A 27,877-nucleotide genomic window follows, 5' to 3' on the forward strand; every position below is an offset into this window, starting at 1 on the left:
CTAGCCCTCTTAGGGGAGCTTGTCTATTCCAATCAGCATTCGCCGCTGCATCCTCTCTTTGATCTTTATCTCGTTGATCTCTTCCCATCATCTTCTACGGATGAAATGTCGACTTCCGGCTCATCTGGATCTACTCCTCAGCGTTCGGTTACGTTCTCAGCCGGCACACCCCTGAAAGACATGTTGGTGCAGGCAGGAAATGTGCTCTCAGCTACTGTAGCCTCCAGTGTAAGTTTTTTACCCTCTCTGGATCTGATAATTGCAACAACAGTACAAATGCCGGATATTTGGCTTCTAATTGGCAGCATGAGAGACATGGTGGTATATATTTGGCTTACCCCCTTGCTCTAGGAAACTGGAACCACGTCTGCGATGAAAGAAAAGGGCATTTCGCCATTGACCACTTCAAAGTTGGCAAACCAAGGCTACCCAAAGGTAACTGTCTACATGATCTACTCTTGTGATTTGCCTCTTACTCACAGTTCCTATGAAGCACGTCCACAACCTACCCACCAATAACTCCTATCATATGGAAAAACCTTTTGCGAGAATGCCGGAGCAGGTTTCCATCAATCAACAGAATCAGAACGCGAAAGTAGTGGAAGACGAAGGCTCCTTCTTGAGAGTCTGTGACCAAACTCCTTCGAGCACTTCGCTTCCCATCACTCCAGTAACCGAAGGTTTCTCTGCCACAGCCCCGACCACGCGTCCGGCTAGCGTTACACTTGACGATCCGCGTCCAGATGCTGAAGAAGTTTTTCGCCTGAAACTACAGCTAGCACAAGCCAGGAACCACATCTCTAAGCTGGACCAGGAGCTTGCTCAGTCGCGATCTGCCAAGGAGTCTGACGCAGCAATCCCTCGCACTGATACAGCTCCTCGGGAGAATATTTGGAGCAGAGGCACCCCAGATGATACTCAGTCCGATACTAGTGATTCTGCCTCGGCCACTGCACTTAATCGTGCCCGTGGAATCTGGGGATCTACAAAGGCGCCCTTCGCCAACAACAACTCTCTTCATCCTCCTGCTCCTGAGCCATCTCCCGCTCACTGGTTTGGCGGTCGGGGATTTAATCAGGGTTGCATAGACCCAAACTCGCCTTACATCCTCGTTGACAATCATCGCCCTGAGCGTCAAGCTCCTGATCACGACATCATGCGCCCCCCATCGAACCGCCGTGGTGCTCGCTTCGACAACCGAATGAATCCAAGCCACCAGTTTGGGGCCTCATATGTCAATCTCAACGGCCCAGCTCATCAGTTTGACTCGGTCGGAGGCCCAGTGCCTGTACCGGTCCCAGGTGCTCACGTTAGCGTCGGACCAGCAATGGCTCCGATGGGCATAAACATGTTCCCTCCATTTCATCAACAAGCAATTGGCACTCCTCTTTCTCCCCATGCCTCAGAATTCACCTCAAAGGCTGGCTGGAAGAATGAGGTACCCGGCAGTTCGATGGAAGTCACTCACTACCATCCACATGCTGATGAAAAACAGGTTGTCCCATCAGAGGGACCAACTTATCTCCCACCAACAGAGCCTCTTAATTACCGCCGCCTCCTCGACCGGAATGTGAATTGCAATTGGAAGTACATTGTTGACAAGATTGTTTGCAACAATGACCAACAAGCTTCCATCTTTTTGCAACAGAAGCTCAAGGTGGGCACACCAGAGCAGAAATATGAGATTGTCGAAGCGATTGTGGCACAGGCATACCCCTTGATGGTCAACAGGTTTGGCAACTTCCTTGTTCAACGCTGCTTTGAGCATGGAACTCCAGAGCAGGTCATTAAGATTGCCGAAGCCATCCGTGGCAACACTCTGAACTTGTCTATGGATCCCTTTGGGTGCCACGTCGTGCAAAAGGCATTCGACTCAGTCCCGGAAGAATACAAGGCAATCATGGTTCACGAGCTCCTCCGTCGAATCCCTGAGACCGTGATTCACAGATATGCCTGCCACGTTTGGCAGAAGCTTTTCGAGCTTCGATGGACTGAATCCCCACCTCAGATTATGAAATTCGTCAACGAATCTCTCCGAGGAATGTGGCACGAGGTTGCCCTTGGAGAGACTGGCAGTCTTGTTGTTCAGAACATCTTTGAGAACTGCCTCGAAGAGGACAAGGTAAGTGAAATCTAGACTTTCCTGAGATATTCCAATCCCTAGCTAATACATGGCCATTCAGCGCCCTTGCATCGAAGAAGTCCTTGCCAATATCGACATTGTGGCTCACGGCCAATTTGGAAACTGGTGCATCCAGCACATATGCGAGCACGGAGCACCCCCTGATCGCAGCCGGGCCATCGACCACGTCATCCGGTATGCTGCAGAGTATAGCACTGACCAATTCGCCTCCAAGGTTGTGGAGAAGTGCCTCAAGATTGGAAGTGCCGAGTTTCTCGGTCGATATCTTGATCGAGTTTGCGAAGGGCGCCGCGACCGCACTCGCATTCCTTTGATTGACATTGCCAGCGACCAATACGGAAATTACCTTATTCAGTGGATTCTTAACAACGCTTCTCCTCAACATCGTGAGATGGTTGCTGCCCATATCCGAAAGCACATGGTCTCTCTCAGGGGGTCCAAATTTGGATCTCGTGTCGGAATGCTGTGCACCAACCATGCGGTCACGACTCGCCCTGGCCCCGGCGTTGGGCCCGGTATGGGCAGCAGTCGCATCGGAGGACCAGGACCAGCCAGGTTCGGAACCTCTTACCGCTGATGCGGTATAAGCATTGATGGTGTATAAGTGTGCGAGACGCTACCTAACAATCTGGCAAGCCTTCTGCTAGGCATTCCTGCGCAGCATCGTTTGTTTTTTCTCATAGCACATCTTGCCGACTCGTCCCATATCTAATTTCCACTCTTGTTGCTCTCACGCAGGTCACAAGATGACACAAAGAATTTGTCGACTTCTTCTTATGAACATATTCCCATGCAATCAATTTACAGATCAATCGTCATCCTACGCTCAGCTGGCTACTGCCTGACTGGGTGCATTGGACACAATATGGTTATGCATTTTGAAATATGCAGGAGACTACATCTGCTAACCGTAACGACAACATTCTCTTTGACAAGAGCTCAGATTGCATCTCGACATGTAAAAGGCAATAACACATTCACTTCGAACGGTCCGTACCCCCAACACTCGAAGACGAAACTTGAGCTAACCGATATAGAAGCCCGGTGGTTATTATAACATCTTTAATTGCAGAAAAGGGAAGGGAGTGGGAGTGTATCACGTTGATGGAAACTGCATTTTGTTTTGCGCGGCGGAGACAATGGAGGGATGTTATACGAAAAAAGTCTTAATTGTGTTAATAGTTGCGACGCTCTTTATTACAGGATTACTCTTTTTTTTGTTTTGACTGCGGCTTCCGCGTGCTTCAAGCACAAGGGGCCGTAATTTCGAATAATGATGCTAGGCCGCTTAATCGAGACAGAATTTCAGGTTGAAAGGGGTATGTTTATTAATTCGTGACCAGATATGTTCAGCTTGGCATCCAACTGTTACACGTGAACAGGAGCGCGGGCCATCTACCCGCCAATAGACGCCATGAATGCATTTCAATAGTGATAGCCAGATGGATAGTTTCTTTCCATCACCAGATGGCAGTCATGATACTACCGACATCATGAAGATCCTGTTGTGGCTGCCGCTGCGTTCTGTTGCTCCACCGGAGGGAACTCGAGATCAAGAGTGTTATCAACACCGCTGGCACCCACCTCGGCATTTGCAGATGCCTCCCTCTCCCAAGGCTTTCTGGGAACGGGCCGTGATCCAACAGGCTTCACCGTCTACAGGGAGCTCATGTGTGAGTACAGAAGCCACAGGCAAATGACATCCCGATATTTGAGGTTTTGTACTTACAGGATCTCGTTCAATAGTGTTGGGAATCTGCCTGATGCCGGGAATCGGCTTGCCCTCCTGGAGGAGCTTGATCATTTCTGCGAAACCAAGAGGGTAAGACGGCTCCCCCTCGCCAGAGTTAGCTGCCTGGGCGCTTCGATCGACGTAGAGATCTGCCTTTGGTGCGGCCTGCTGCCACGGAGTTGCGGAAGAAGACGGAGAAGAGGATGACGGTTGCTGCTCGTACTCCTCGGGGATAATGTGCGGGGGCTGGTGGTCTGGGTTCTGGGCGAGCCAGGCGTGGTAGGCGGAGAAGTCGATCTGGACGCCGATGCGCTGGGCGTAGTAGAAGATGCGGGCGTGGGTGGCGATGTCGCGGAGGGAGCCTTGGGGGTTGGAGGAGTTGGGCGTGCCGAGGATGGCGCGGAGGCCGGACTTTTGTTGTTTAATGTAAGTGAGATGAGATTTGGTGTAAGGATGAATGAGAGTATGTTGTATGAACGAGGAATGGTGGATCAAGATTGGGGAGTTATATGAGATGGGTTTGGACGTACGAGAAAGGCAGAGTCTTTGGTCCAGGGGTAGGCGTCGAAGGCGTTGAAGATTGCGTCTTGGTCTGTTAGTGAGCGGATGCGGTCTGCGCCTGGATATGGTTCTTGCGGCTCTGCCATTTTATTGTTTCCTAGGGGAGGGGGAGCCTGGTTTAAATGAGGGGATTCGCTTTGGACGGGCTGTATATATGAGAGGCTGTGTTTTTATGTAACAGCAGAGTTGGGGTGTGATGGATCGAGTCTTGTGCGATGAGAAGCCAAAAGAGGCAGACTATGAATTTGGGTTGTGAAAATAGCCGGTGACGGTTCTCTCAACTCAGTCTATCTCGTTGGCTCAACCTCTTCTTAGTCTATTCGCCGGGGTTGCATGTGAAGTGGGTGAATGGCGGGAGGTGGGCAAACCTCGGCCCCGGTTTTGGTCGTGGGCGGTTGATGCCATTGGCTGCTTTTTAAGTGAATGGCTGGGGGATTTGACAACCATCGTGAGAGTAAAGCTACTTGCTGCAGAACTCCATATCAAGAGTACCTATCAATTCACCTATTCATACTACTGCAATCATAGCAAATTCACTAGAAATCATACGTGGGTAATAAACCGTCCTTGTCATGTGCCATCTCGCGCTTTTTGATGTCCATCTATCTAGCATTTGCGTCCTATGGATGCCGACTTGGCATCTTCATATCGGGAATCATGGGTAGTACTAATAATAAACAACAATGATAATAACCACACAAAACCCCCTTTGAATCTTCGTTTCCCTTTTCCAGCCAGAAATCAACCTGATGGACCACTCATTGTAACCTCCACAGCCTTTTATCTCCCCGAGTATATGAGCACACAACGCCTCGCAATCGTCCCGTGGAATAGTAAAGCCCCGACTCCAAATATTCGAACGCTGGTGTTGACCGAAATATAAAAATAAAGATGAAAAAAAAGACAGAGGGAAATTAAGCGTAAAACCATTAGCCGTCAAATTGATGAACTCATCGTCCTTCGAGGGCAGCGAGCTGGGCAGTCAGGTCCCTATTCCCTACCAGGAGTTCTTCGAGCCAGTCTGCCGTCATTGTCAACATGGTGCTCTTGCTGAAGCCACCCCCGTTGAGTCCAGGAACGATTTCGCACAAGTCATCAAACCCTTCTTTTATAAGGGTTCGGCGCTTTTGCTCGCTACGGATATGGTTTTCTCGCTTTTGTTCTTCCGACAAGTTTTCGCGCGGAGGCTTGACTCCGTTCAGGGCTGACTTCCGTCGCTTGCCCATACCAACTTCCATGGGTGGCGACGAGATGGATCCATTCCGATCGCCCTTTGCTTTCCTCCGCTTGGCGGCAGCAGACTTGCTCCCGTTGGTGCTCTGATCCTCGCCTTCCTCTGTACTATCCTTCTTGATTTTGCTCTTTCGTCTCTTCCGAGGGGGTGCGTCATCGTCGTCGTCTGGTCTCCCCACGGATTCTGATGTATCTCTATGTAAGCCTATCGGGAACGTGGACTGGCTGTTGGTCGGGCTACTAGGACGAGTTGTTGCAGCACTCTGGTTGGGTTCCAAACACTCGAGGCACTTGAGCTGCTCCTGATGCTGAGTCTCGACCGTATCCTTATTATTCGCTTCGGGTGTATAGCCTTGGGCAAGGTTAAAGTTGGAATCAGAGCCCCATTGATAATCCACGGGGATGGCTCGTGTGGTCGAATTCTGGCGTCCTTTGGAACCCGAACCCCACATCCATTCTGTAAAGGTATTATCAATCTCCGTGTGCGCCATGCCTTTACGGCTCTCTTCTCGGAACTCTTCCAGACCCTGGTGGCGGAGGTGGCCGACTGGAGGACCAAGGGGCCGCCGCGGGGTAGACGAGTCGTTGTTCTTGTGACCTCCGCGCATACCAGGTCCATTTTGCATCAACGTGGCGGCGGCGTTCAAAACATCATCGGAGGGGTGTTGTTGGTAAGCGTTCGGCTGGGAAGGGGGAGGTGGTGGCGGTGGCATTAGATGTGATCCGGATATGCCCAAATGAGGGCTGTGAGAGTCATTGGTGTAATTTAAATGTGATTCTTGGCCGAGAGGTGCAGCTGACTGAGATCCATAGGAAGTTGCTGTTCCCATCAACTGGGGCGGTAGGTCGAACCAGGCATTGTAATTCAGACCCTCTCCGAAAGAAGGCATGTTGTACTGATTTGCTGTCATGTCATCGAAGAAATCACTGAGAAACTTGCTATCGGTTTCGCTCAGCAAGGGAGCGCCGGGCGCAGGCTCGGGGGCATCGAATAGAGGTTCTTGGTTGCCATCGACGGAATCTAGAGAACGGCAGGGTCAGCATGACTCTTTTAAGTCCTACAACAGCAGGCGACTCGGGGCAAACGCACATCCGAAGGGCATCTGGAAAGGATCGGAATCGGGCTGCGACGAACCCATCCTGCTGGGAGGCTGCCGGACGGCGAGCATGGGTGCGCCTTTGGAGGAGAGATGGAAGCCGGGCGAGGCCGCGATGCTGTGCGCGGGACTGGGACTAGGCGAAGAAGAATGACGGGAAACAGGCGCTACGGATGCCCTGGCCTCGGATGGACATTTGCGATGGACGGCGATGTTTGTAGGGCGCACGCGATCTTAGTTCGAGAAGCACATGAAAGAAGCTGGGGGGAAATCCGGGGTAGCGGAAATCCGACCACGGGGGGGGATCGAGGTTTAAAGGTCGAAGCAGAATATGAGGTGAGGCCGAGTTGGAGTGGGGCGCAGGACTGTTCAAAGTACTGTCCAGCGGCTGGGTCACGGTTTCGGTGCTTGGTCCAGGTGGTGTCGTGGGTGGTTCCAGGGGGGGTTGGAGGGCCTTGGAGGGCCTAGCAGAGCGCTGGTTTTGGCTGGTGCACCGCTAAAACGGGTCCAAGTAGACGTTTAGAGGGAGTGGAGTCGTTTCTGGTGCTGTCACGGCCAAGTCTGCTGAGCACACACGCACGCACTTTGATGTCCACTATTGACAGCTCAGACAGAGCACAACGACTCAGCTCGCCAGGACTTTGACAGAAACAGGAGCAAATGGCAGTCGAGGGTTACGAAGGGCAAAGGAAAAAGCTGCAGCGGACGAGCCTGTTAGAGGCGTCACTCCACTAACAGGCGACCCCACGAGGGGCACGAGGACATGAAATGAATCCAAGTTCCTGTACTCGGACGCTCGCCGCCTGTACCAAGTAAGCAGCAAGGAAGCAAGCAATTTAGGTGCAGAGGTTGTAGCGGAGCCCTCGGGCTGCGGCTCGATGCGTGTACTCGGTACTCGTACTCAGTACTGGCGCATAAAAGAACCTTGAGAACTTTGTTGCAACAATGCTATGCTAGCGCTCGGGAGGCTAGAGCCGTATTGATTGATTGATTGATTTGATGTGACGGCTTGTGGGAGATCCAGTTGAGGCTGCTTCTGCTCCACGCGCCCTCATGCAACACCGGCGGTGCTGGCGGTGGGCGTGAACCTGAACCCGCTTGGTCGTCGGTTGCGGCTGTGCGTTACTGTACGAGTAATGGCATGAAGGAATCGCCATTGCCCGTATTATTGTCTGTATCCATACTCGTACCTGTACCTGTACGACCGTCTTTGGAGACGAACCAGAAAAATTCAAGCACCCCTGTCCCGTCAAGGCCCGCTCTATTCAAGTCACCTGGTGGGTTCAAGTTGTTTGGCAGAGGTGTACGGAGTGGCTCTAGCTGCAGGAATAGGAATAGCATGACAACGCCTATTGGATACTTTACCTCTTTATCGAGGCTTTTTATTGAGCAGAGCTACTTGGAGCTACTTGGCATCACGCCTATAGTCTCCCTTCAATTTACGGATTGAGTTAGTACTCCAATACTCTGGCTTGTACCTTCAATCCAGTTGATTGATAAACCCCGTTTGATTCAAACAGCTTCTCTCTTCGCTCTGCCCACTTATTCGCCAAAGCGAGCATCACATGCCATTTCGTCATTCTTCATTCTCGGCACCCCAAGCACACAAGACAATAATGATGAGCAGCAACGAACATATGACGGAACGCTGAGATGCATCTAGGAACAGGCCTGCCGCCAAAATGTTCCGTACGGAGATATGCACCCCCCTCCGTAGCACTGCTTGCTCCCAACCTGCTTAACTCGGACATGCGCCGTAAAAAATCTGTCTCAGCTGGGGCAGGTATTATTAGATTCGTTGACGAACTTGGGTTGGTTTGACGTTGCAATCGAATCAAAAAGGACCCCCATGCCATGCCGTTCAATGATCACCATTATGCCGAAAAAGCAGTGTTACACTACTATCTTTCAAGTTGCAGTTGGATCAATTTCCTTTTTTTTCTTAGGGCGAGGCGTTCATGTTCTAGTCTGCAAATCATTTACGGTGCCGGCCGGACTGCCAGATCAGAACATCGGTCTGTGTTCCCCCCCTCTGCGTCTGCCTCGGCCGAGGTTCGCGAGGTATACTCGTAACTACTAGTCATGGCTCCAGTGTCGCAAGATGGCTTCGCCTCCCCCCCTGGCATTTCGATCTCGAAAAGAAGGAATTAGAAGGAGAAAAACATAAGTTCCCGCGTTTGGTGGAGCTCAGTTTCGTGACATGCCGGGTTGTAGTGACATCGGTTGAGTGTTAGTGGTTGCTTGATCTGAAGAGCCGGTGCGCCAAGAGCGATGCCTCCCTTGATTGTGCTTGTGCATCGTAGCATGCAGATAGCAGCGTGGCATGAATAATATGAAGGGCTAATGAGATGCGGTACTGTACCCGAAGTTGGCCATCCAGCATCCCGTGTTTCAATTCTAACATATAGTGTTAATACAGTTAGCACATGCAGTAAGAAGCAGTAGTAATAATCACGAAGGGGGAGTAAGACAGACGCCAGAAAAAGGTGACGATGGTATACGATAGTATACAACAGCTACTAGTAAAAGAAACACAATTACTAGTGGGAATTTTGAAGGAACAGATTCAATGCGATCAAATGCAATGGAAGAGTTGCATCCGGCAGCTGCTGGCTGCTCTGCCGAGGCTCCGGATTCGAGATTCGCACCCCACGAGGTTGAGGTTTTGCTACATGTACCTGCTCTGCGTCCCTACCTCTTAGTGCGCAATGCTTAAAAAAAGGTCCCCTTTAAACGTTCAACGCCACAGTCAACGAAACAATCGGCCTTCCCCTAGCCCGCCAATTAGCAAATTCTATGCTTTGAGAGTATTCCATCATTGTCCTTTTTCGAGATCATTGTCAATTGTCCCCCTTTTTTCTGTCTCCTTGTCACCGATAGCCGTGATTCGACAATATACGCAGCTACATCATCGCGCTGGGAGGCGGTCGCGTCACACCTCCCGCACCAAGCTATCAAAGCCGCGGCCCAGCCCAGCAGATCCATTGCAGGCATCCCCCAATCATCCAAAGCGAGCGGCGCGTTACATCTTGCGGAACGCCATTCGTCTGTCTGCCCTGGAGCTCTGGCCCCGGGCGCTGCTTCAGGCAGAGGTCCCTGTGCTGGTGTGCTGGTGGCCACTCAATTAGGCATCTCGTCTCTGCCCAGCTGAACTCAACCTCGCCCAATACAGCTTTCGCCGGCTCTTCTCCAAGTCCATCATGGCCTTGACTTTGGAGAAGCACCCCATGGCATCAGCCCTTCGAGCCATCCAGCCTAAAGGGCCCTTGAGTTTCCAGTCCCTGCCTGCAGCCCTGCGGCCGTTAGTCCGGGCCTATCTCTTGGGCTATGCCTCGGCCGTTGCGCCTCGGCTGTTGACGCTGATGCTGCAGTTCATCTCCAAGAAACGCAAGAGCGCAAAGAAGTATCTCTCCTCGGACAAGGACGAGCGGTCGTTCAAGGACTCGGCGTTCCGAATCCTACGGACAGGCCTGGATCCACGACGGTTCCCCACGTTTTGTGCCGCCCTCGTGGGAGGCTCGACTTTGCTGCAGGTAAGATGATGACTATCTATTAGAAGTTGGGTTGAGTCAGGTTTGATGACCAGAGACGGTTGGTTTGGGAGACAACAATCCCTCCCTCGGCCAGCTTCCGCTTGTCCGTCCCCATGACAAGGAGAATACGACCGTATAGTCCCGTGTTCGTAATAGTCTGGGTTCAAGCTGTGACCAATTCTCTTAGCCAATTGTAGTATCATTGCTTGGCAATATGTCGCTGACGATCAACCTGTAACATCAATATAGGAACCTCTGCTCAAGATCATCGGCCGCGTTGCCACCCAGCTCAGTACGACATCACAACTCAGGTAAGCCTCCGAATATAGACACAATAGCCCTTCCATCTTGTGCAACGTTTCTTCTATATTGGCCGAAAGCTGACGGTTGGTTTGCCCTTGTCTTGGTTGACACAGACTAGCACGATGGCTGTCTACATTCATATCAGGATGGCTCAGCCTCCAGCTTCTCCAGTCTAAGCAGACACAACAGACACCCCCAGCGTGGGCAGATTCCGGTTTGGCTGCAGTGCAGCAAAGCTTGTCGGAAGCCTCAACCGGCGGTTATGGCGGTCGAACGCTTGACCTTACTCTCTTTGCTGTCACCCGCGCCGCCGACGTCCTCGTCGGTGAGCTGTGGTCTCAACGTCGCTCCCGTCGCAAGGCTTCGGGCAAGTGGACGGTGGTTAGTAGCCTCTCTTCACTGTGCTCTCTTCTTGAGCTAATTGGCTAGATTGAGCAAGTCATGTCCCGTCTCATGGACCCCGTCGTGTTTGCCGCCTCCTCGGGCCTCATCATGTGGGCATGGTTCTACTCCCCAGACAGCCTGCCTCGCAGCTACAACAAGTGGATTACGTCTGCCGCGTCTGTCGACCTACGCCTCATCGAAGCCCTCCGCCGGTGCAGAAACGGGGAGCTCATCTACGGCAAGGAGACCGGCCAGGCGCCGCTGCTGGGCTCCATGTGCGACGACTACGGCCTGCCTACGGAATGGGGTGACCCTGCCAAGATCATCCCGTTCCCCTGCGACCTCGTCCACATGGGGTGTGGCCCGTCATGCGAATATCATGCTATTAGCCGCTTCCTTCGTTCCTGGAAATGGTCCATGCTGACCTACCTACCCCTCGCCTTGGCCCTTCAACTACGCAACCCCAGGCGCATCAACCTCGTCAAGGCCATCACCGGCTCTACCCGATCATCCACTTTTCTTGCTACCTTTATAACCCTCTTTTACTACGGGGTGTGTCTGGCCCGCACTCGCCTCGGCCCCCGCGTCCTCGGCAAAGAAATACCGAACTGCCAGCGAATCGACGAGGGCATATGTGTTGGTACCGGATGCTGCCTTTGCGGATGGAGCGTCTTTATCGAAACGGCCGGTAGAAGGAAAGACATGGCCCTGTTTGTGGCGCCGCGGGCACTTGCAACGTTGGTTCCTCGGCGGTATCCCTTGGAGAAGCAGTGGCGAGAGAAGTTGATATTCGCAGCGAGCACGGCAGTCGTGTTTACTTGCGCCCTCGAGAATCCAAAGAGAGTTAGAGGCGTACTAGGGGGTATTCTGGGCATGGTGTTGAAGAAATAAACCGGGCATATGGGCATATATGGATCTCTTTTGGGGGGCTCTGAGACGTGTACATGACTATTTTCTTCTTCTTCTTTGGATGTCTTTGGAATAAGCTACGGTTTTTAGATGGTATACACAAACTATCGATGTTATCATTGGTAATAAATACATAATATTAATTGTTTATACTGTATTATCCATTCCTATTACACGATGCTATAAAAAAAAGGGCTATTGTGACAATTTACACTAGCCATGACACAACTCCAAGCACAAAGACACACGTCAAAATGTCGGTCCTCACAGCAGAGAAGATTTGGAAATATCGCTGTCCAACCTCAATGTAGCCGCGGTACGGCTGCGGCAAGTACGAAATAGCCGTCGCAACAAATCCCGTGGCGTTGGTACTCCTCTTATCGAGGAAGAACCTCGTCGACAGCAGCAACACCTCGGCCGTAGCAAATGCCCAGAAGAACAGATTCTTCCGCTTCTCCATCTCCTCATCCACCTCTTGATCGAATGCCAGGGCATGGCGCTCGCGCTCGACTTTGCTTCCGGTGAAGTTTGTCGTGAGGACGAAGAAAAGACCTAGACCAACGGCGACCAGGGCGTGAATGAGGCGCCAGAAAGACAGGGACGAAGCTTTGGGTAGCTGAACTGCAGCTTGCTGTTGTGGGAGGTTCATGTTGGCGAATGGGTTCGAAGCTCCATCTGCACCACCGAAGCCTGGTATCGAGCCTCCGGCCATCATCTGGGACATCATCTTCATGATGGGATCGTCCTCCATTCCAGGTGGTAGCTCCATGCCGGGTGGTAGACCTGGACCCGTCGCGCCAACGCCGGGGCCAGCTTGATCAGGACGATCGAGGCCGAGCATCATCTGGCGCAGCTGGTCCTCAGAGAGCGACGGTTCGGGACTGGGGGAGAAGACGCCATCGAGGGGCTTGCGGGAAGACGTCTTTTTCGGAACGAAGAAGTGCTCTGAGATGTCGATCTCGGCGGGATCCGCGTGCTCGCTCGATGTTGCCTTTGATAACGTGGCCGGAGCGGACGGGGCTGGAGAGTCTGAGTCTTGAACATCAATATTCCTATTAGCACGCTTCGCACAGAGAACAAAGAAGCTTAACAAGCTCCCTAGATAGGAAAGAAACACTAAGCAGTATACGAACCTCCAACCACACGACCGCCAACGCCGGTGATTCTCTCCAACCTCGCCGACCCTCCAGCTTTGATCTTTGCTTCTCTGCGCTCCTTGCGAAGCCGCGCCTGCTCGGCGGCTCGCTGGGCGGCGGCGGCGGCGTCGTTAGAAGTCGCGGTGCTGTCTGCCATGATTGCGCGGAGCAGCAAATATCTGAACCAGCGATTTGAGTTGCGTGCGTGGGAGTTGTTGAAGCTGTGGCGGAAAAAAGAAAAATGTCGGAACGTTCGAATAAGTGGCCTGAAAGGTGGACAGCTAATGACAGCACACGAGACCCCACGCACTTGCTTTGCACATGATACATGGGCGCTTGGAGGGGTCCAGTAGGAGGTGCAGGTACCACAGATAATACATGCTGTGTTCAGCCTCTAAATCTACGTCATGACCTCAATGCGTTGTTCACAATCTGCATTACTTGGTGTTGATAAATTATACGAATAAAGCACACAATGACCAAATAGTGTTTTACTTGAACTTGTCATCCATCTTTGAGCGATACCGCCAATTCTATAAGATGGGTATTGAAGCTACCGCTGACCGGATGAGTGCAAACTGCCTAGCTAACTCAGACAAGGCCAACTGAACTGTAGGCAACATCATCAAGCAGTAAACCGACATTCCCAGAAGGCATGCTCTTTTTTTTTCTAGTAGGAGCAGGCACTCATCAGTTTCGATTGCGAGGAGGCGATAGGTGTTTCCAGGTGGGATATTGTAAGACATTGAAAACTAACCACATACGAGGATCTTTCAACATGAAGTAGAAACTACCCAATTTCTTAACAAGAAGACGAGTAGATTCACTCCAAACGGTGGCAATGGGATACAATTTTGCATAATTGCCAAAATCATAAAGGGGCAGAAAAACAGTCATATGGTGGAACTTCAAGAATCACAACGCATTGGCCCTTGCCAGCACACAAAAGTATTACAGGCATGCCGTCTTCATCCTCTCGTATTACCTACCAGTACGAGTAATACTTTGTACGAGCACTTGTAAGATATCACGAAACAAACCCCCTCCGCCTCCTAAAAGTAAACAACCACATGTTCGGGGGTGACCTGTACTGCCATCGTGCAGGGATCAAAGCGCAATTCCCGAAATGAGCTTGTTGCTGTTTCTAGGCCCGATATGTTCATCGAAGCACGCGCCATTAGCGATACCGCACTGTGCCAGTAGACGCCCATGACCCTATTCAGGGAAGCTGAGCTGGCGTCTCTGTCGAAATCGATCCCCTAATTTCCATGGGCTGGGGTAACTGCACAGTGCAAAACAACAAACCGCCGCACTCCCCAGCACCTCGCACTAGACCCGGAACTAGCACTCCAGATTGTCCCGCGGCCTTGTCAGCTCCATCACCCGAGGCAAGAAGAGAGACGGACAATCTTAACCAAGCATCGCTGTTCCCACAAGTCAGCTCGTCGCCGCCCAGATGCATCGTGCCGCTGTCAGGGCGTTCCGGACAAGTCACCGCCCCAGCGTGCGAAGCCAAGTGCGGAACCAAGGACGACATCACCTTCACCACGCTCGCCAGTCCAGCACCTCCCATGTGCCTCTGAGATCGTCCATGTACTTCCGTCGTCTGCCCGTCGCGCTGGCCTCTGGTCTGATCCTTGGATACGGCGCCTGGCACTACAACGGCGCCGAATTCGTCCCCGGCAGCGCCGTCACTCGAAGCTTCACCAACACTCAGGCGGCCGATGCCGCGCCGACGCGCACTGTCCTGGTTGTCGGAGCCGACGAGCTAAGGCAGGGCACCATCGTTGGCGAGGGGCCGTTGTACAAGTCGTCGACCGAGGACGGCCGCAGGATCGTCGAGATGTTGACGCCCGACCAGGCCACGGCCAAGCTGCGTCGCCAGGAACAGTCCTTTTATGTCAATCGTGGCCAGGGCGTCACGCGCTACGACCTCGTCCAGCTAGGGAGCAACGATCCGATTGAGGACGACCACGCCGAGAAGATTGTCGAGGTGCCCACCCGTGTCACCGAGGATGAAGTTAGCAGTAGCGACTGGATGTTCTGGGGAGTTTTCGATGGTCACTCGTTAGTATATCCTTAACCTTCATGTTGTGGTCATTATATACAACATCTATCCCATATGGCAAATGTTGACATTGGTATCCTCTCTTCTAGCGGCTGGACGACATCGGCAACATTGCGGGAAAGCCTCATCAGCTACGTGGCTCGAGAATTAAATAGCACTTACAAGGCCTCTTCCAACGCGGCACCGGCCCCCGAAGCCATTGACTCGGCCATCAAGGCCGGCTTCACCCGTCTCGACAACGAGATTGTCCATAAAAGTGTCGAAAAGGTCTTCAAGGCTAGCTCCAAGGCTGTGGCTGCTGAGCTGCTGCAGCCTGCCTTGTCTGGCTCTTGCGCCCTGCTATCCTTTTACGACAGCAGGAGTAAGTTACTGCGCGTAGCGTGCACAGGTGACTCTCGTGCCGTCTTGGGGCGTCGAACAAAGTCTGGCAAATGGATAGCTACGGCTCTCTCCGAGGACCAGACAGGAGGCAACCCCACTGAAGTTGCTCGCATGCGCATGGAGCATCCCGGTGAAGAGCACGTCATCCGAAACGGCCGTGTCTTGGGTGGCTTGGAGCCAACCCGTGCTTTTGGTGATGCCGTCTACAAATGGAGCCGCGATGTCGCCGGGAGACTCCGCGAGAACTTCTTTGGACGAAGCCCCTCTCCTTTACTAAAAACCCCTCCCTACGTCACGGCAGAACCCATTGTCACAACGACCAAGATCGAGCCGGAGAATGGCGACTTTGTTGTGCTTGCCACCGATGGACTGTGGGAAATGTTGACAAACGAAGAGGTTGTGGGCCTTGTGGGCCAGTGGATTGAGACACAGAAGACGGGAAGGCCAAGCTCGCAGTTTGACAAGGCATGGTCCAAAGTCTTTGGCTCGCAGAGCAAGCCGCTCCCCGTGGAACAGGGCAGAGAAGCGGCTGGATTTGACGGAAAGACACCAATTCGTCTACAGCAATGGGGAATTGATCCCGATGCAAGAGACCGATTTGTTGTTAGAGACAAAAATGTTGCCACTCATCTTGTCCGCAACGCCCTCGGAGGAGCCAACGATGAGCAGGTCTGTGCTCTCTTAACTTTACCATCGCCATTTTCAAGGCGATATCGGTTAGTCTTCTTCCATTATTGTTGTCTACTTGTTAATTCTTACAAATGGCCTATGCTAATCCGATTACAGCGATGATTTGACTGTTCAAGTCATTTTCTTTGGTCACGGTGACAAGACAAGCGAAAAGACTGGCGATGTCACAGTCAACTTAGATGCTACGACAGATCAAGACCCTAGAGCTAGGCTTTAGAAGTATTGGCTTAGGTTTCTACCATTAGCGGCGGTGACGGCATTGCTGTACAAATATTTGGACGATTGAAATGAACTACGTTGATTTTCAGTTTCTCGATGCTCAGTAGCGGCAGCGAATGACATAAAAACTTCATCCGGCAAACAAGACTGCAGCGACAAATGAGCCCAGGGGAAATGTTATATGCCCACCAAACGATCTGTGTTCTTCCATTTGGTGCTCTCTATTCTACGATTTTTCTTTTTTTCTCTCAAACCGTCTGCCGGGGCGTATTAAGAGTAGGGAGCGTTGTTGTAGGGCATGGCGTACGGTTTCTAGAGAAGGTGATGGGAGACGAGGGGGTAACGGGAAATGGAAAACTCGACTGGTGTAAGAAGGGACGATTAATTGCTGGCGATCTGAGTCATGGTGTTGGGGAGTGTATTGTTTTTTGTGCTATAGTATCTAATTGTTTGGTGATTTTGATGGACACACGACACCAGGAATGGCGGACAGTTTTGACGAATGGCAACTCATACTTTCTACCTTATTTTTTTTTTCTTTAATTATTTTGCCCGTGATTGCAGTGTTGCATTGTGTCTAATGAGTTATAATTGACAGAAGATTCCGTCGTTACTATCTCAAAACGAGGCTCCTCAGTTGTTCAACTATTGTGTTATAGGATGCAAGGAAATTGATGTCAAAAGTATACGGGACTATACAATTGTAGGGTAGTTTGATTTAATCAAGTTGTCTAATCAGAAACACGAATAACTTCGGAAAGAGTGATTAGAAGAAAGGAGCAATAAATGGTTAAGGAGTGTAGTCGGGGTAAAAGATACGAGAAAATTTTTTACGTGTCCACTCCAAGTGGGTGGTCAGGAGATGCTTCCTTTGCATCTTACCATGATGCGTAAATACTAGAATTATTGAATACTTCAAGCAATTCCTATGATTTTCACCGCATACTGCTAACAGCAAAGGTCTATAATTACGTTTAGCAAACAGCGATCCAACAACATATAAGGTCTGGTGGTCTAGTGGTATGATTCTCGCTTAGGGTACACCCTGAAGCTTGCTTGCGAGAGGTCCCGGGTTCAATCCCCGGCCAGACCCGTTGAAATGCCTTCTAGGCGCTTCTGCTTTCTTTTTGACAATTTTCCTGGTTGTCTAAACCGGTTGAATATTTTATTCTGTCAAAGCTTTTTATTATTTTTTGATTTGTGGATTTGCTATGATGTGAAGTATAATTTTTGCTCCTCATGAATGAGTAGTTTGAAGCTCTAAACGCAACGCTAAGAAATAAAAGATATATACATATAGAGGGGTATCGTGAAACTCTAGCAATCATAAACATCTATACAAATATCATTAAGATTTGGATTTCGGCCATAGCAGTTTCTTCTGCTTGATGCAGGCAACCATTGTTGCGAAAATGGCAATCCACGCAATGACGAGAGCAATCGTCATGGCGCACCCGAAAAGCTGCAACCCCCTGCTTTCAAAGATATTCCCCATGATTTCGGTTGCGGTGACCTAAAATAGGAGGAAACAAATGAGCCAAACAAGGTTTGTGAAATAAAGGTCATGGGAGGGGGGTTGTGACTTGGGGGTTGGGTGCTTACGAGAGCCGTATTTGGAAACACAAACGACCACCATGTCATCTGGAACGGCATGCCCTTTCCTGTATGCAGATACTTCCATAGGGATCCCATAGAGACGAGGAAGAACCACATGGAAAGACCCCAGAACCAAAGGGCCACGAGAATGGAGATGATCTTGATGATGTCGGCGCTGTTTTGCGTGTCGAGAAAGTTGGCTGGTAAAATAGTACGAGCTTCGCTTCCGAGTTGAGCTTTACAGAGAGTTAGAGTTTTCTCTTCTTTGAATGGGAACCTTGAACTGACCGAGGGATCCAGCGGTGAAAGCATATGGCCCAATTGAGATAAACTGTGGACTATGATGAGCTCATGACCTAGAACCTGGCTCCGGGTCTAAAAGCCCCCCAAAACACTTACAACACCAGGCCGTTGAAAATCTCTGGGCAACTTTTGTGTCATAAGTCGGTATATGAAGGCGGCAGATATCATAAGAGAGATCAAACATCCCGTGCCCTGGGTTGCAACAGCCGATAGAGCAACGGCCGGGGCATATAGAACGTCAATACGGCCCGTGGCGGAAGCTGCGGCGATGAGGTTGCAGGCAAACGGTGCAGTGAGCATGAGCGGGTACGCAGGGAAAACCCAAGTCGGAGTCATCATATGAATCGGGAATATTCTGTTGATATGTGTGAGACACCAGACTGTAATTCGATATTGAGGGAGAACTTACAGTGTAGACCACAAGATGAGATACAGCCCGGCACTAGCAACGGCGCTCAGACCGGTGTATATCCAGAACAGGATTTGCAAAGTCTTAAGGAGCCAGACACCGCAATGGGGGACGCCAAACTGGCATATGTTGATGAGAATAACGGCAATACTAACGACATATGGTAAGAACAGTGGTATACTCGATAGTCACCCAATTACTTACGAGACGAACTGTCCAACGAAGGTTAGCCACTGAGAGTTTGAGAAGATGGCGGGAGCTTGAATTGAGGCTTACAAAGGCGGGTATAAATAGGGACTCTATTTGATCCGTAAACGACTTGGTGAGACTTCCAGGGCGCAAGTAAAACCGCATGGATAGCAACACGCAGTTGGTGAGGAAGAGCACAATGTTAAGGAGGCAGAAGAAGACTCCAAAGCCATTCACCCACTCGGCTTGATAGACCACTTTCATCCAGGTCAGTATATCGGTAAATATCGCGGACGGGGGTAGCATGATCCGTACATCCATGAAGAACGCTGGCCAGTCCTCCGGTTGCCATTGTCTAGTGGTGAGAGTGTGAGCTGGTTGCCTGGGTATACATATGTGTATAAGTGAGTAGCTATCCAGCGCCCCAACCTGACCAGTACTCCGAATTCAGAGGTAGCTATAGCATCAGACACTGGAAGAACTAAATAGAGAATAAGTTCCCTCTGAGTCTCGCTACGATCCTTGAATTGCCCAGTTGCTGGGGTGCTGGATAAGCTCTCCTTGTATAAGTCACCCCTTCCTCAACATACCATAGTGAAAAAGGTCCATTGATAGCAAGCAATGCGGTCTTTGAGTCCGACTTTACGGGATGAGCTGCCTTTCTCCTCATCCAGCACAGAATCAAGATTAGAGGGCCCAATCGAGGTCTGATACCCATCGGGACTGGGATCGCGACTTGGGGGACTTGGGGGCTGCCGAGCATGTTGCATCCGTTGCAAGCGGTGCAACCGCGGGTGAGCCCTCTCGAGAAACGTGACAGTAGTGACATTTTGCGTAGCAGCGGATATAGAGATCCTCGCCGGCGTCGTGGCTCCAGAATGCGTGGGTGTTGGTCCAAAGAAGAATCCGGGCTGGTTGTCCTCGGTGGGCGACTCGTAGCCGTCAAACGGCAAGGCGAAGCCTACAGAGGCACCACGCTGCGAGGAGGCCATTGAGGAGAATCGAGGCTCTCGCTGTCGGCACGGCGATTGCCGAGGCTGGACAGCAGGTGGATGAGGAAGATCTGGCTGGGCTCGGCGTGGGAGAGGGCAATCTGCACATAGACGAGGTGCAGCAGGAAGACGACGCTGTCCAGCACCAGCGACCCTATATTGGCCAGAGGCATTGGATTGTTCGGGCCGGCTGCAGGAGTGTCTTTAATGGCCCAAAGGGAATCAACCTAGAACGGGCGGGATCGCGGCGCGTTGAGCGGCGAATCCAAGCGATTTGGACGCCGACGGTCCAGCCAATGATTCCTAAGCAGCCGTGGCGGGGCGAAGAAAATGCGGGTGGGAAGAAACGAGCGTTTTCCGCTTCAGTTTAGTCGTCGGTTTTCGCCTCGACTCGTGTGCCGGTAAAAGAGGCAGCAATTGCGTCAATGTTTTGTCGGTCAGGCTTGGGTTGGAGAATAGCAGTTGCAGGGTTTATTGGAGCCTAAGCCAGCCCCTAAGGCGAGCATAGCGTAACAAGCATTTGACGTTTTTCTTCTTCTTCTTCTTTCCATTTCGTTGATTTATTGTGCCATTGTTGCGCTTGATTCGTCTCTTTGGCTCGGAGATGGCGAATACTAATCAAAATTTGGACATGAAAGCTTGTCTTGGGTTATGAGGAGGAAGTGGAGGACAACACTATTTCTCCTTGTTTCCGTAACCCGCCTTGGCTAGTAAACACCGCATCGACACCACCAATGAATTAATATCTAGATTCATACGGAATACACCTGCTGTTATCGTTCCTGGAGACCCCTAGGTAATACTGTCGACTATATTTACAGAGAAACAAGCTTGATGTATGAATTGGACTACCTGCCTGACACTATCCCCCCTACCGAGTTATCTTTGACGTATTACTTTTTGGTATCCGCTGCTGCACTCGGATAATATAGGAGCGTTCTATACTTCCGGCTACTCTTGTTATCTTATTCTACCTAGACACCTACCTAGTAGGTAGGTAGTAGTATCTGAAATTGAAGCTGGATAACATGGCACTCTTTGAAGAAAGCGCTCAAACAATGAACCGACGCTCTCGTACGAATACAGACTCAGACACTGTATGAGTCTCACTGCAAAGCCCCAATTAGCCTATCAATCTGCCACCTCCATACGTAAAAGGGAATGCAACGCATTATCTCGCACTGTCCCGAGATATGATCTGTTCCACTTTGACGCATCTCGGTCGGAACCATTCCGACATGTGTCAGTTTTCTTTCCGAATTTTATGTACGTTGGTACGATTAAGACTCGGGCCGAAAAAAGCGAGAGCCCTTCGGACCATAAGTAATCCTTTGATAATCCTCTTGTCGGCCTGGCATCGACAGTTCTCCACATTCCCCGGACACTATTCCGTCTGTTCCTTTGTAAAAGTCGGCAGAAGCTCCACCGGGCTCCGTTCGACTTTAAAGCAACGTTTTGTTGATGCCAAAGCTACCCACGTGACCTCGAAAGTGACACATGTTAGCTGCCGTCATTACTTCCATGTCGCATCAACTTCACCTCGTCTAATTACCAAGTTCATGAGGCTGCGCCTTTGGACAAAAGAAACCATTTCCGTGGTAATGCGTCTCTGTATGCATTTCCAATAGTACCCATCCAATCGAATCCCTCGAAGCACCCGGATTTTGGACACACCTCTTCTTCAAGTTGCGCTTCTTCCATATCGAACGAGGCGCATCGCGCGGCCGCTGTCCAGCCTTGGTCCTGTGAATATAGACAACATTTCTTCGCCCTAATTCCCAGTATGAAGACCTAAGATATACGGGGGATTAGAAGTGCAAATACACAGCCATGACGTTTACGAATGCCCCGGTGACGAGGCTCACTGTCTTGGGTTTGGTCTCGACCTCCATAGCCGCTAGCCTCTTCGATGCGAAACACTACTTTTACATCCTGATAGACACACATATCTTTCGCTATCGACAATTCTGGAGGCTTCTAGCTTACCAATTATGCTACACCAATTCAACAGAGGTGCTCTTCGCGGCCATCTCGCTGTACAATCTCAGAGCTGTTGAGCGCATGTGGGGATCAAGAAAATATGCCGTACGATCTATCCTATATATCTTTCCGCTGTTGCAATGCGATGCCATTTGCTGACCATGACAACTTATAGTCATTCCTTCTCATCTCATCTCTACTCACAGCCATATTCCCTCCGCTCATCCTCGCTATTTTCCGACCCCTAGCTCCGAGTTTGTTTAACTACATGCCGGCCGGGCCTACACCAATCATCTTTGCAATTCTGGCACAATTCCATGCCATGGTGCCTCAAATGTACAAGTACCGAATAGCAACGTCTCAAGCGCCACCTACGAATGAGCAGTTTTCCGGCGTCACGCTATCAGACAAGTCTTACCAGTATGGTATTGCCTTTCATCTAGCTTTGCTGCAGTGGCCGGGCTCTGTTCTTGGAGCTATCATTGGCTGGGTCGTGGGATATTCTTGGAGAGCAGGAATGCTGCCCACATCCTTTACAACGTGGAGGCTCCCAGGTTGGATGGTGGGCTCAAGCTCCTACAGGAGAAGTGCCGAGTTTGAAGGATTAAGGCGAAGATTAGAAGGGGAAGCCCCAGCAACGGCCGTGGCAACTGGTGCTCAAAGCCAAGCCGAAGGCCAGGCCGATCGACGGCGCACGATGGGCCAACAGATTATGGACCAGTTTCGAGAAGCGTTATAGTATGCTTTGTACCAGTTTGACTGTAAATTACCAGCTTCGAGATCATGACGATCACAAAATAGAAGACACTAAGCTAGATGTTTCAGATCTCGATTGGGGGCTATATGATTCATTCGTTTTTGAAATGGCAGTAGCACATGCATTTGGGGTACGAGGTGGTACATATGTGAGCCTCTCAGCCGAGATAATCAGGGTCACACGAAAGGCTAGGCCCCCTCGACTTTACGCACATGCTCCGTCATGACTTTTTAATAATAAAATGTCTTTGCTGCGCAACTGCGGTGGGCATACGCAGCAGAGCCCTAGGATCTTCAAATGAGAGTGGATAGGGCCATTTCGGGGATCTGACAAACGTGGGAAATTAATTGTACCCGCATCTACTCGGAGTAGTGACTGGATGTACATGGAAGTAGACAGGCATAGCTGCGAGGGGTGGCAATGGCGCGGGAAAGGCGTCATTCGAGCGGCAAGGCACAATTTTCTTTCTTTTCTTTTCCTTTTTCTTCTTCTATCTCTTTTTTTGTTTGCACTGCTGCGTGAAACCAACTAGGCGCATAATGTGGAAATGAGTAGGATTGTTGGCTTGCAGAAGCTGAACGTGCACCAGCGCAAAGAAAAGAGAGGCTTCAGCACCGCAATCCGATAGCTCGGCAGCCGGAGCCACAGGCCTTGCTCGGATAGGACTAGCGGCGGGATGGCAGAGGACGAGCTTTCAGGGGTAAAGACGCCTCGTCGAGTCTAACAGCATCTCGCCGCTGGCACGACCAATGATGGATGTCGTCTGATGGCTGCGAGAAGGGCACGGCGTGTTCCCTTGCATGCGCAGCTGAGGGGGCGGGTTCCAGTGGCTGCAGCTCCCCCCAGGGCTCGAGCGCTGGCCCTTTAGTGGTGAATAAGACCCAGAGCCTGTTCGTGCAGCGCCTCCGCCTGCTGTGCCTGGCATCCCTCGTCCACCGTAATCTGCGATTGGGCCCTGTAACTGTGGCCACCAGCTCCTTTCCGTCTTTTTTATCCCCCTCCCGGCCTGCGGACCAACATTGAACTTGCAAACTCCCAACTGCTGTTGAATTTGGCTAATCACGGCTGTCTCGTCGTCTTAGACGCTGCCGCTGCGCCATTGTGTCGTTTGCTTTCTTTCCTTTTTCCTCTTGCTCCTTTTTTTGGTCTCAGCTTCGATTAATTGCTTCTGGCTTCGGACCTGGGCTTGCCAGTCTTTTGAAGTACGACTTTGCGCCAGTGACTCTGTCATTCAGAGATCCAACACTCGTTCTCCACGACCTCGGCTTTGGCTTCGGCCACGCCTCACCATCTGCTTGACGAATTTAACGCCAAGCCGCACGAACCGATATCAACAGACTCGAGCTCACATATCACCATCTAATGTACTAATACGAACCAACGCGTGACGAATTCGATCGCCAGACATGACCGGATATCAGACGGAGCGAAGCTCCTACGACGACGAGGCGTCCAGCGTAAATACGCCAATTTCAAGCAACGGTGACCATGCGATGGCAGGGGCATATGGAAAGGACGGGGTCCATGGATACGAACAGGCTGACCACCAGCTCGAGCCAGTAGGTTATGCGCCGGCCACTCCCACCAAGTTGGCTACAGTATTGACGCGTCCCAGATGGATCCCAACGATGCGCCGAACGGATCGCTTGCCGACCTAAAAGATCCGATTCAAGTACACTTGCTCACCGAAACTGCGCTCTCCGACAGCAAAGAATATGAAATCCTATCTCAAGAAGAGGTTGATAAGCTGAAGAAACAGTGTCAGTTGCTAAGCCAGCGGGTAGAGTCTACGAGATCCAACCTGGCTATTCAATCGAAATATCGAGATGCAGCAGTGTCCATGGCCAAGCTCTATTCCGCCGGCAAAACCGAAGAAGAGCTTCTGGATGACCCCCGAGCTAAGGAAGTCGAGCTGGAGAGGGAGACGACAGAGAAGAAATGCGAGGAATTGTCGCGCGAACTTTTCAACCTTGAAAAGAACCTCATAGGGCCCCAGAGGCGTCTACTTCAGCATACGGCCGGTATCCTCCAGCTTACCCACAAGGCATCCAAAAGGGCAGCAGCACGAGCCTTGCAAAACAGCAATGAGGTCCCTGGCAGCCCCGAAAGCTTGTACACCTACTCTCAAAGCCGGGATAGTCTAGCTCAAGCTGTCGACGAAGACTACTTTGAGGACCCGAGCCTCTACCAGCTCGATTCCATGCAAGGGCTGCAAACAGGGCATCTAAAATCGGCCATTGATATCCCATTGAAATCGCCTGTCCGAGAGCAGGCTACTCACCTTCGTGGAGAAATCGACAAAGCCAAGGAAGAAAATGCACTGTTGGTGAATCTTGTCGCCGATATGGAGCAGAAATTGGAGAGTCTAAGTCTCTCGCTCCGAGAAACCATCGTCAAGTTCAACCCCGAAGTGAACAGCGACTACCTAGACCCTCCCAGAGAATCAGCCGCTGGTGATTCAAAGCCTGGAGACATGCTGAGGAAGCAGCTTGACTACCTCGAAAGTGGCCTTGTCGCTGTGCAAGCAGAACAGGAATCTTTCATCAGTAACGGCGGCGGAAACAGCAGCGGCGGCAACAACTACCTCCTAGATGACGGTGCTGCTGAGCGGATTGAGGCCGTCTTGGTGGGCCTATGGAATAGAATGCAATCCGGGTTTGCTGCAAAGAGGCAGCAAAACGAGGAGCGCCGAAGACAGCGGGCAGAAAAGGGATTGGTTGATGACGATGATACATCTGATGATGATGCCTTTGACGCAGACGAAGCTTACAACCTGTATGCCTTTGAATCCAAGGTTGACTGGCTTTTCAAACGAGCCTCGACGTTGAAGGACCAAAAATCTGTGCTCAAGAGACAGATCAAACAGCAGCGTGAGCTCAACAACAAGACCGACGCCGAAAAAGACGAGGAGATTGAACGAAGGCAGGAGGAGCTGGACCAGACACGCTTCTTGCTTGAACGGGCTGAAAAGGATGCCATGGACGCTCAGACTATGTTGGCCGATGCTCTACAGGATCTTGAAAAGGCCCAGGGATCATCATCTGGCATCAGCGAAGAGGAGTTACACAAGCATACTGCCAAGATAGGGTCCCTGGAAGCCGAGCTTGCTACACTACACGCACAGATCGAATCCCACCAAGCTGCCATCGAGGAGCGAGACGCAAAATTAGAGGCTCTAGATTCCGAGGTTGAAGAAAACATTGCAAGGGCAGAGTCCCTTGAGGCTGAGGCCGAAGCGCACAAAGCCCGGGTCGATTCTCTTGAGGGAGAAATCCAGGCTCGTAATGATCGCATCGAGGCTCTCGAGGCGGAAATTCATACGCACAGCACACGAGCAGAATCCCTACAGGCTGAGGTGCTCGCCCATGGTGTCCGGGTCGAGTCACTGGAGAGCGAAATTCAAGCACGCAGCACTCACATCGAATCTCTTGAGGATAAGATCCAAGGCCACAATTCAAACATTGGATCTCTTGAGGCAGAAATCCAGTCACGAGACGCGCAAATCAGATCTCTGGGAGCTGACCTTCAAGCGCACAACGAAAGAGGTGGATCATATGAGGCCCAAATTGCTGCGCTTGAAGCTGAGAATAAGAAATTCATCGAGCTAAGCTCACAGCTTGATGGCGCCTCCAAGGAGAAGGCAGCAGCCGAAGAAATGGCCAGGGCTCTTCAGCAAGAGGTGGAGAATATCAAGGCAAGCCATACGGACAAGGAGAAGGAAATTGCTCAAAAGGATGCAGATCTGGAGCAGCTCAATATGACGCTGGTGGAAATCAAGACGGAGCTCACGTTTGCCAGGGCGGAGCTGGACGGCGCATATGGTAGCCGCGCCGAGCGTGCGGCAGATGCAGCGGCTCTAAGCAACCAGGAACAAGTCGTCAAGCTGACAAGCCAGGTAGAAAGACTCAAGCAGGAGTTGGCGGGAACTGTACAAGACCTAGAGGCGATTACAAAGGAGACAATTGGAGCGGAGCGCGAGAAGATTGACCTTGAGCAAAAGGCCGACGAGGCAATCTCTGCCAAGGCCAGCTTGGAGGCGGATCTGGAGAAGTCTCGACAGCTGATTGCAAGGCTGCAGGAGGACCTCGACAGCGAACGATTCAAGGTGGGCGTTTCCCAGGGAGGCGTAACAAAGGTTGGCGCCGGAGCAGCTCTGCTCAGCGAGCAGTTCAGGACATCGATGAGAGAGGAACGAAAGAGGTTCCACGAGGATATCAAGGTACGGGCACTGACAGAAGTCCATAATAATCTAGCACAAGATACAGTACTAACGATGATGCCGTTTATAGGAGGAACGCGCCAAGTACCGAAAGCTAGAAGAGGAGTACATTCGGCTGAAAAAGAGCCAGGCAGCAAGCAATGCTCCTCCAAGCCCACGATAATCTACCGCCAGCCTTGGTCTAATGACCCTTTCCCGCCTCATTCCATGCCCTATCAAGCGTCTCTTGCCATGCCATCTTTCACCTATCTTCATCTTTTAATCTTCTTGTATATGAATACCAACTCGGGGTTGGCTTTTGCTTCGATCTGCTTCTTGGCTCTATATGGATGGTTTAAGCCCGCTGTTTCTTCTTTATAGACTCACAACCTTTGAGCAGCAGCGGCTACGTTTTGTCTGTTGTCTCCAGGATAGATTTGTTCACGGCATACAAGGGGGAGCCTGTGATTTTTTGGATAACGAATATATTTGAAAAAAGAAAGGTGGTTGGATGAATAAACTAAACTAACTAGATCAATTGTTTATTTTCAATAATACAAAAAAAAACTTGTTCATTATTTTCATCAGAGGTGTAAAATGGACGTCCTTCTGAGATGATTCCCTCCCGTCCTGTAGTCATTCATTCTCAATGAATGCCACCTCTTTCACTCCTTTTCAAAGGCTGAGATTGATCCAATTGCATAGTATTCAATCTCAATTCCGAGTCACTGACTGCCCAAGACTTCATTCTTGTAAACCTTTGAATCCTAAATCATTTACAATTAGTCTTTCACACACGCAAGTACAAACGTCGTACTGTACAAGTACCTCCCCCACTGTACTTTTACAAAGAAGCAAGAAGTCCTTTTTTATCTGCATTAGGAAACAGCCTTGCACCCTATTGGTCGAAAAGCCCCAAAGCAGCGAGACAAGGCTACGCCCACTGGTTTCTTAAACCCGGGGAGAAAACGTGAGCATAAGGTGGTATTTCTTACCGTGTAGAGTTAAAGAAGTGCTTAAAAAAAGAGAAACAAGTCCGTTTTCTCCGATAGGTAACTGACCTA

At 50.9% G+C, this 27,877-nt stretch overlaps 9 protein-coding genes and 1 non-coding gene across 10 annotated transcripts; 6 read left to right on the top strand and 4 right to left on the bottom strand.

Annotated features, from left to right (window-relative positions):
- Positions 1–372: 372 nt before the first annotated feature.
- On the top strand, positions 373–2,720 carry V8C40DRAFT_284296 (armadillo-type protein; the record flags this gene model as incomplete). Its single annotated transcript, XM_083222132.1, has 3 exons — positions 373–441; positions 494–2,122; positions 2,184–2,720. 3 exons carry the CDS (start codon positions 373–375, stop codon positions 2,718–2,720), a joined length of 2,235 nt encoding a protein of 744 aa, XP_083076820.1.
- A 185-nt stretch (positions 2,721–2,905) lies between these two features.
- On the bottom strand, positions 2,906–4,742 carry V8C40DRAFT_235025 (PEX14-like KPWE domain-containing protein). The gene is made up of 4 exons (XM_083213768.1): positions 4,406–4,742; positions 3,873–4,286; positions 3,244–3,799; positions 2,906–3,167 (listed from the first exon to the last, which is right to left on the bottom strand). The coding sequence occupies exons 1-3, from the start codon at positions 4,520–4,522 to the stop codon at positions 3,635–3,637; spliced, it is 696 nt and encodes a 231-aa protein (XP_083076821.1). The 5' UTR covers positions 4,523–4,742; the 3' UTR covers positions 2,906–3,167; positions 3,244–3,634.
- Positions 4,743–4,929: 187 nt separating this feature from the next.
- On the bottom strand, positions 4,930–7,433 carry V8C40DRAFT_235026 (basic helix-loop-helix domain-containing protein). The gene is made up of 2 exons (XM_083213769.1): positions 6,760–7,433; positions 4,930–6,690 (listed from the first exon to the last, which is right to left on the bottom strand). The coding sequence occupies exons 1-2, from the start codon at positions 6,836–6,838 to the stop codon at positions 5,387–5,389; spliced, it is 1,383 nt and encodes a 460-aa protein (XP_083076822.1). The 5' UTR covers positions 6,839–7,433; the 3' UTR covers positions 4,930–5,386.
- A 2,055-nt stretch (positions 7,434–9,488) lies between these two features.
- On the top strand, positions 9,489–12,053 carry V8C40DRAFT_235034 (uncharacterized protein). Its single transcript, XM_083213770.1, has 4 exons — positions 9,489–10,299; positions 10,549–10,610; positions 10,716–10,983; positions 11,032–12,053. Exons 1-4 carry the CDS (start codon positions 9,967–9,969, stop codon positions 11,875–11,877), a joined length of 1,509 nt encoding a protein of 502 aa, XP_083076823.1. The 5' UTR covers positions 9,489–9,966; the 3' UTR covers positions 11,878–12,053.
- Positions 12,054–12,103: 50 nt separating this feature from the next.
- Positions 12,104–13,188, bottom strand: V8C40DRAFT_262357 (GET complex subunit GET2; the record flags this gene model as incomplete). The annotated part of the gene is made up of 2 exons (XM_083219357.1): positions 12,104–12,930; positions 13,029–13,188. The coding sequence occupies 2 exons, from the start codon at positions 13,186–13,188 to the stop codon at positions 12,104–12,106; spliced, it is 987 nt and encodes a 328-aa protein (XP_083076824.1).
- Positions 13,189–14,308: 1,120 nt separating this feature from the next.
- Positions 14,309–16,940, top strand: V8C40DRAFT_235040 (phosphatase 2C-like domain-containing protein). Its single transcript, XM_083213771.1, has 3 exons — positions 14,309–15,098; positions 15,189–16,196; positions 16,267–16,940. The coding sequence occupies exons 1-3, from the start codon at positions 14,488–14,490 to the stop codon at positions 16,385–16,387; spliced, it is 1,740 nt and encodes a 579-aa protein (XP_083076825.1). The 5' UTR covers positions 14,309–14,487; the 3' UTR covers positions 16,388–16,940.
- A 452-nt stretch (positions 16,941–17,392) lies between these two features.
- Positions 17,393–17,482, top strand: V8C40DRAFT_t46. The gene has a single exon. It is a non-coding gene; the product is annotated as a tRNA-Pro (tRNA).
- A 79-nt stretch (positions 17,483–17,561) lies between these two features.
- Positions 17,562–20,509, bottom strand: V8C40DRAFT_235047 (voltage-dependent anion channel-domain-containing protein). Its single transcript, XM_083213772.1, has 9 exons — positions 19,477–20,509; positions 19,202–19,241; positions 18,974–19,143; positions 18,902–18,909; positions 18,698–18,847; positions 18,385–18,643; positions 18,274–18,316; positions 17,992–18,221; positions 17,562–17,902 (listed from the first exon to the last, which is right to left on the bottom strand). Exons 1-9 carry the CDS (start codon positions 19,876–19,878, stop codon positions 17,738–17,740), a joined length of 1,467 nt encoding a protein of 488 aa, XP_083076826.1. The 5' UTR covers positions 19,879–20,509; the 3' UTR covers positions 17,562–17,737.
- Positions 20,510–21,419: 910 nt separating this feature from the next.
- V8C40DRAFT_235050 (uncharacterized protein) lies at positions 21,420–23,072 on the top strand. The gene is made up of 2 exons (XM_083213773.1): positions 21,420–21,963; positions 22,034–23,072. The coding sequence occupies exons 1-2, from the start codon at positions 21,709–21,711 to the stop codon at positions 22,595–22,597; spliced, it is 819 nt and encodes a 272-aa protein (XP_083076827.1). The 5' UTR covers positions 21,420–21,708; the 3' UTR covers positions 22,598–23,072.
- A 468-nt stretch (positions 23,073–23,540) lies between these two features.
- Positions 23,541–27,391, top strand: V8C40DRAFT_235052 (Up-regulated during septation-domain-containing protein). Its single transcript, XM_083213774.1, has 3 exons — positions 23,541–24,174; positions 24,231–26,834; positions 26,905–27,391. Exons 1-3 carry the CDS (start codon positions 24,022–24,024, stop codon positions 26,995–26,997), a joined length of 2,850 nt encoding a protein of 949 aa, XP_083076828.1. The 5' UTR covers positions 23,541–24,021; the 3' UTR covers positions 26,998–27,391.
- The last annotated feature ends 486 nt before the right edge of the window (positions 27,392–27,877 follow it).

Source organism: Trichoderma camerunense (genome assembly GCF_050948025.1).
Source record: "Trichoderma camerunense strain CBS 138272 chromosome Unknown V8C40scaffold_3, whole genome shotgun sequence".
Lineage (NCBI taxonomy): Eukaryota > Fungi > Ascomycota > Sordariomycetes > Hypocreales > Hypocreaceae > Trichoderma > Trichoderma camerunense.

Coding starts and splice junctions, on each gene's coding strand:
- V8C40DRAFT_235025 (XM_083213768.1), bottom strand. CDS start 4,522: ATGGCAGAGCCGCAAGAACCATATCCAGGCGCAGACCGCATCCGCTCA. Junction 4,287..4,405: donor CCAAAGACTCTGCCTTTCTC/GTACGTCCAAAC, acceptor AAACAACAAAAG/TCCGGCCTCCGCGCCATCCT. Junction 3,800..3,872: donor ACACTATTGAACGAGATCCT/GTAAGTACAAAA, acceptor AGCTCCCTGTAG/ACGGTGAAGCCTGTTGGATC.
- V8C40DRAFT_235026 (XM_083213769.1), bottom strand. CDS start 6,838: ATGCTCGCCGTCCGGCAGCCTCCCAGCAGGATGGGTTCGTCGCAGCCC. Junction 6,691..6,759: donor TTTCCAGATGCCCTTCGGAT/GTGCGTTTGCCC, acceptor GCCGTTCTCTAG/ATTCCGTCGATGGCAACCAA.
- V8C40DRAFT_235034 (XM_083213770.1), top strand. CDS start 9,967: ATGGCCTTGACTTTGGAGAAGCACCCCATGGCATCAGCCCTTCGAGCC. Junction 10,300..10,548: donor GAGGCTCGACTTTGCTGCAG/GTAAGATGATGA, acceptor ACATCAATATAG/GAACCTCTGCTCAAGATCAT. Junction 10,611..10,715: donor AGTACGACATCACAACTCAG/GTAAGCCTCCGA, acceptor TGGTTGACACAG/ACTAGCACGATGGCTGTCTA.
- V8C40DRAFT_235040 (XM_083213771.1), top strand. CDS start 14,488: ATGCATCGTGCCGCTGTCAGGGCGTTCCGGACAAGTCACCGCCCCAGC. Junction 15,099..15,188: donor GGAGTTTTCGATGGTCACTC/GTTAGTATATCC, acceptor CCTCTCTTCTAG/CGGCTGGACGACATCGGCAA. Junction 16,197..16,266: donor CCATTTTCAAGGCGATATCG/GTTAGTCTTCTT, acceptor ATCCGATTACAG/CGATGATTTGACTGTTCAAG.
- V8C40DRAFT_235047 (XM_083213772.1), bottom strand. CDS start 19,878: ATGGCCTCCTCGCAGCGTGGTGCCTCTGTAGGCTTCGCCTTGCCGTTT. Junction 19,144..19,201: donor GGCCAGCGTTCTTCATGGAT/GTACGGATCATG, acceptor CCTGGATGAAAG/TGGTCTATCAAGCCGAGTGG. Junction 17,903..17,991: donor TGTTTCCAAATACGGCTCTC/GTAAGCACCCAA, acceptor CTCCTATTTTAG/GTCACCGCAACCGAAATCAT.
- V8C40DRAFT_235050 (XM_083213773.1), top strand. CDS start 21,709: ATGACGTTTACGAATGCCCCGGTGACGAGGCTCACTGTCTTGGGTTTG. Junction 21,964..22,033: donor GGGGATCAAGAAAATATGCC/GTACGATCTATC, acceptor GACAACTTATAG/TCATTCCTTCTCATCTCATC.
- V8C40DRAFT_235052 (XM_083213774.1), top strand. CDS start 24,022: ATGACCGGATATCAGACGGAGCGAAGCTCCTACGACGACGAGGCGTCC. Junction 24,175..24,230: donor CTGACCACCAGCTCGAGCCA/GTAGGTTATGCG, acceptor GACGCGTCCCAG/ATGGATCCCAACGATGCGCC. Junction 26,835..26,904: donor GGTTCCACGAGGATATCAAG/GTACGGGCACTG, acceptor TGCCGTTTATAG/GAGGAACGCGCCAAGTACCG.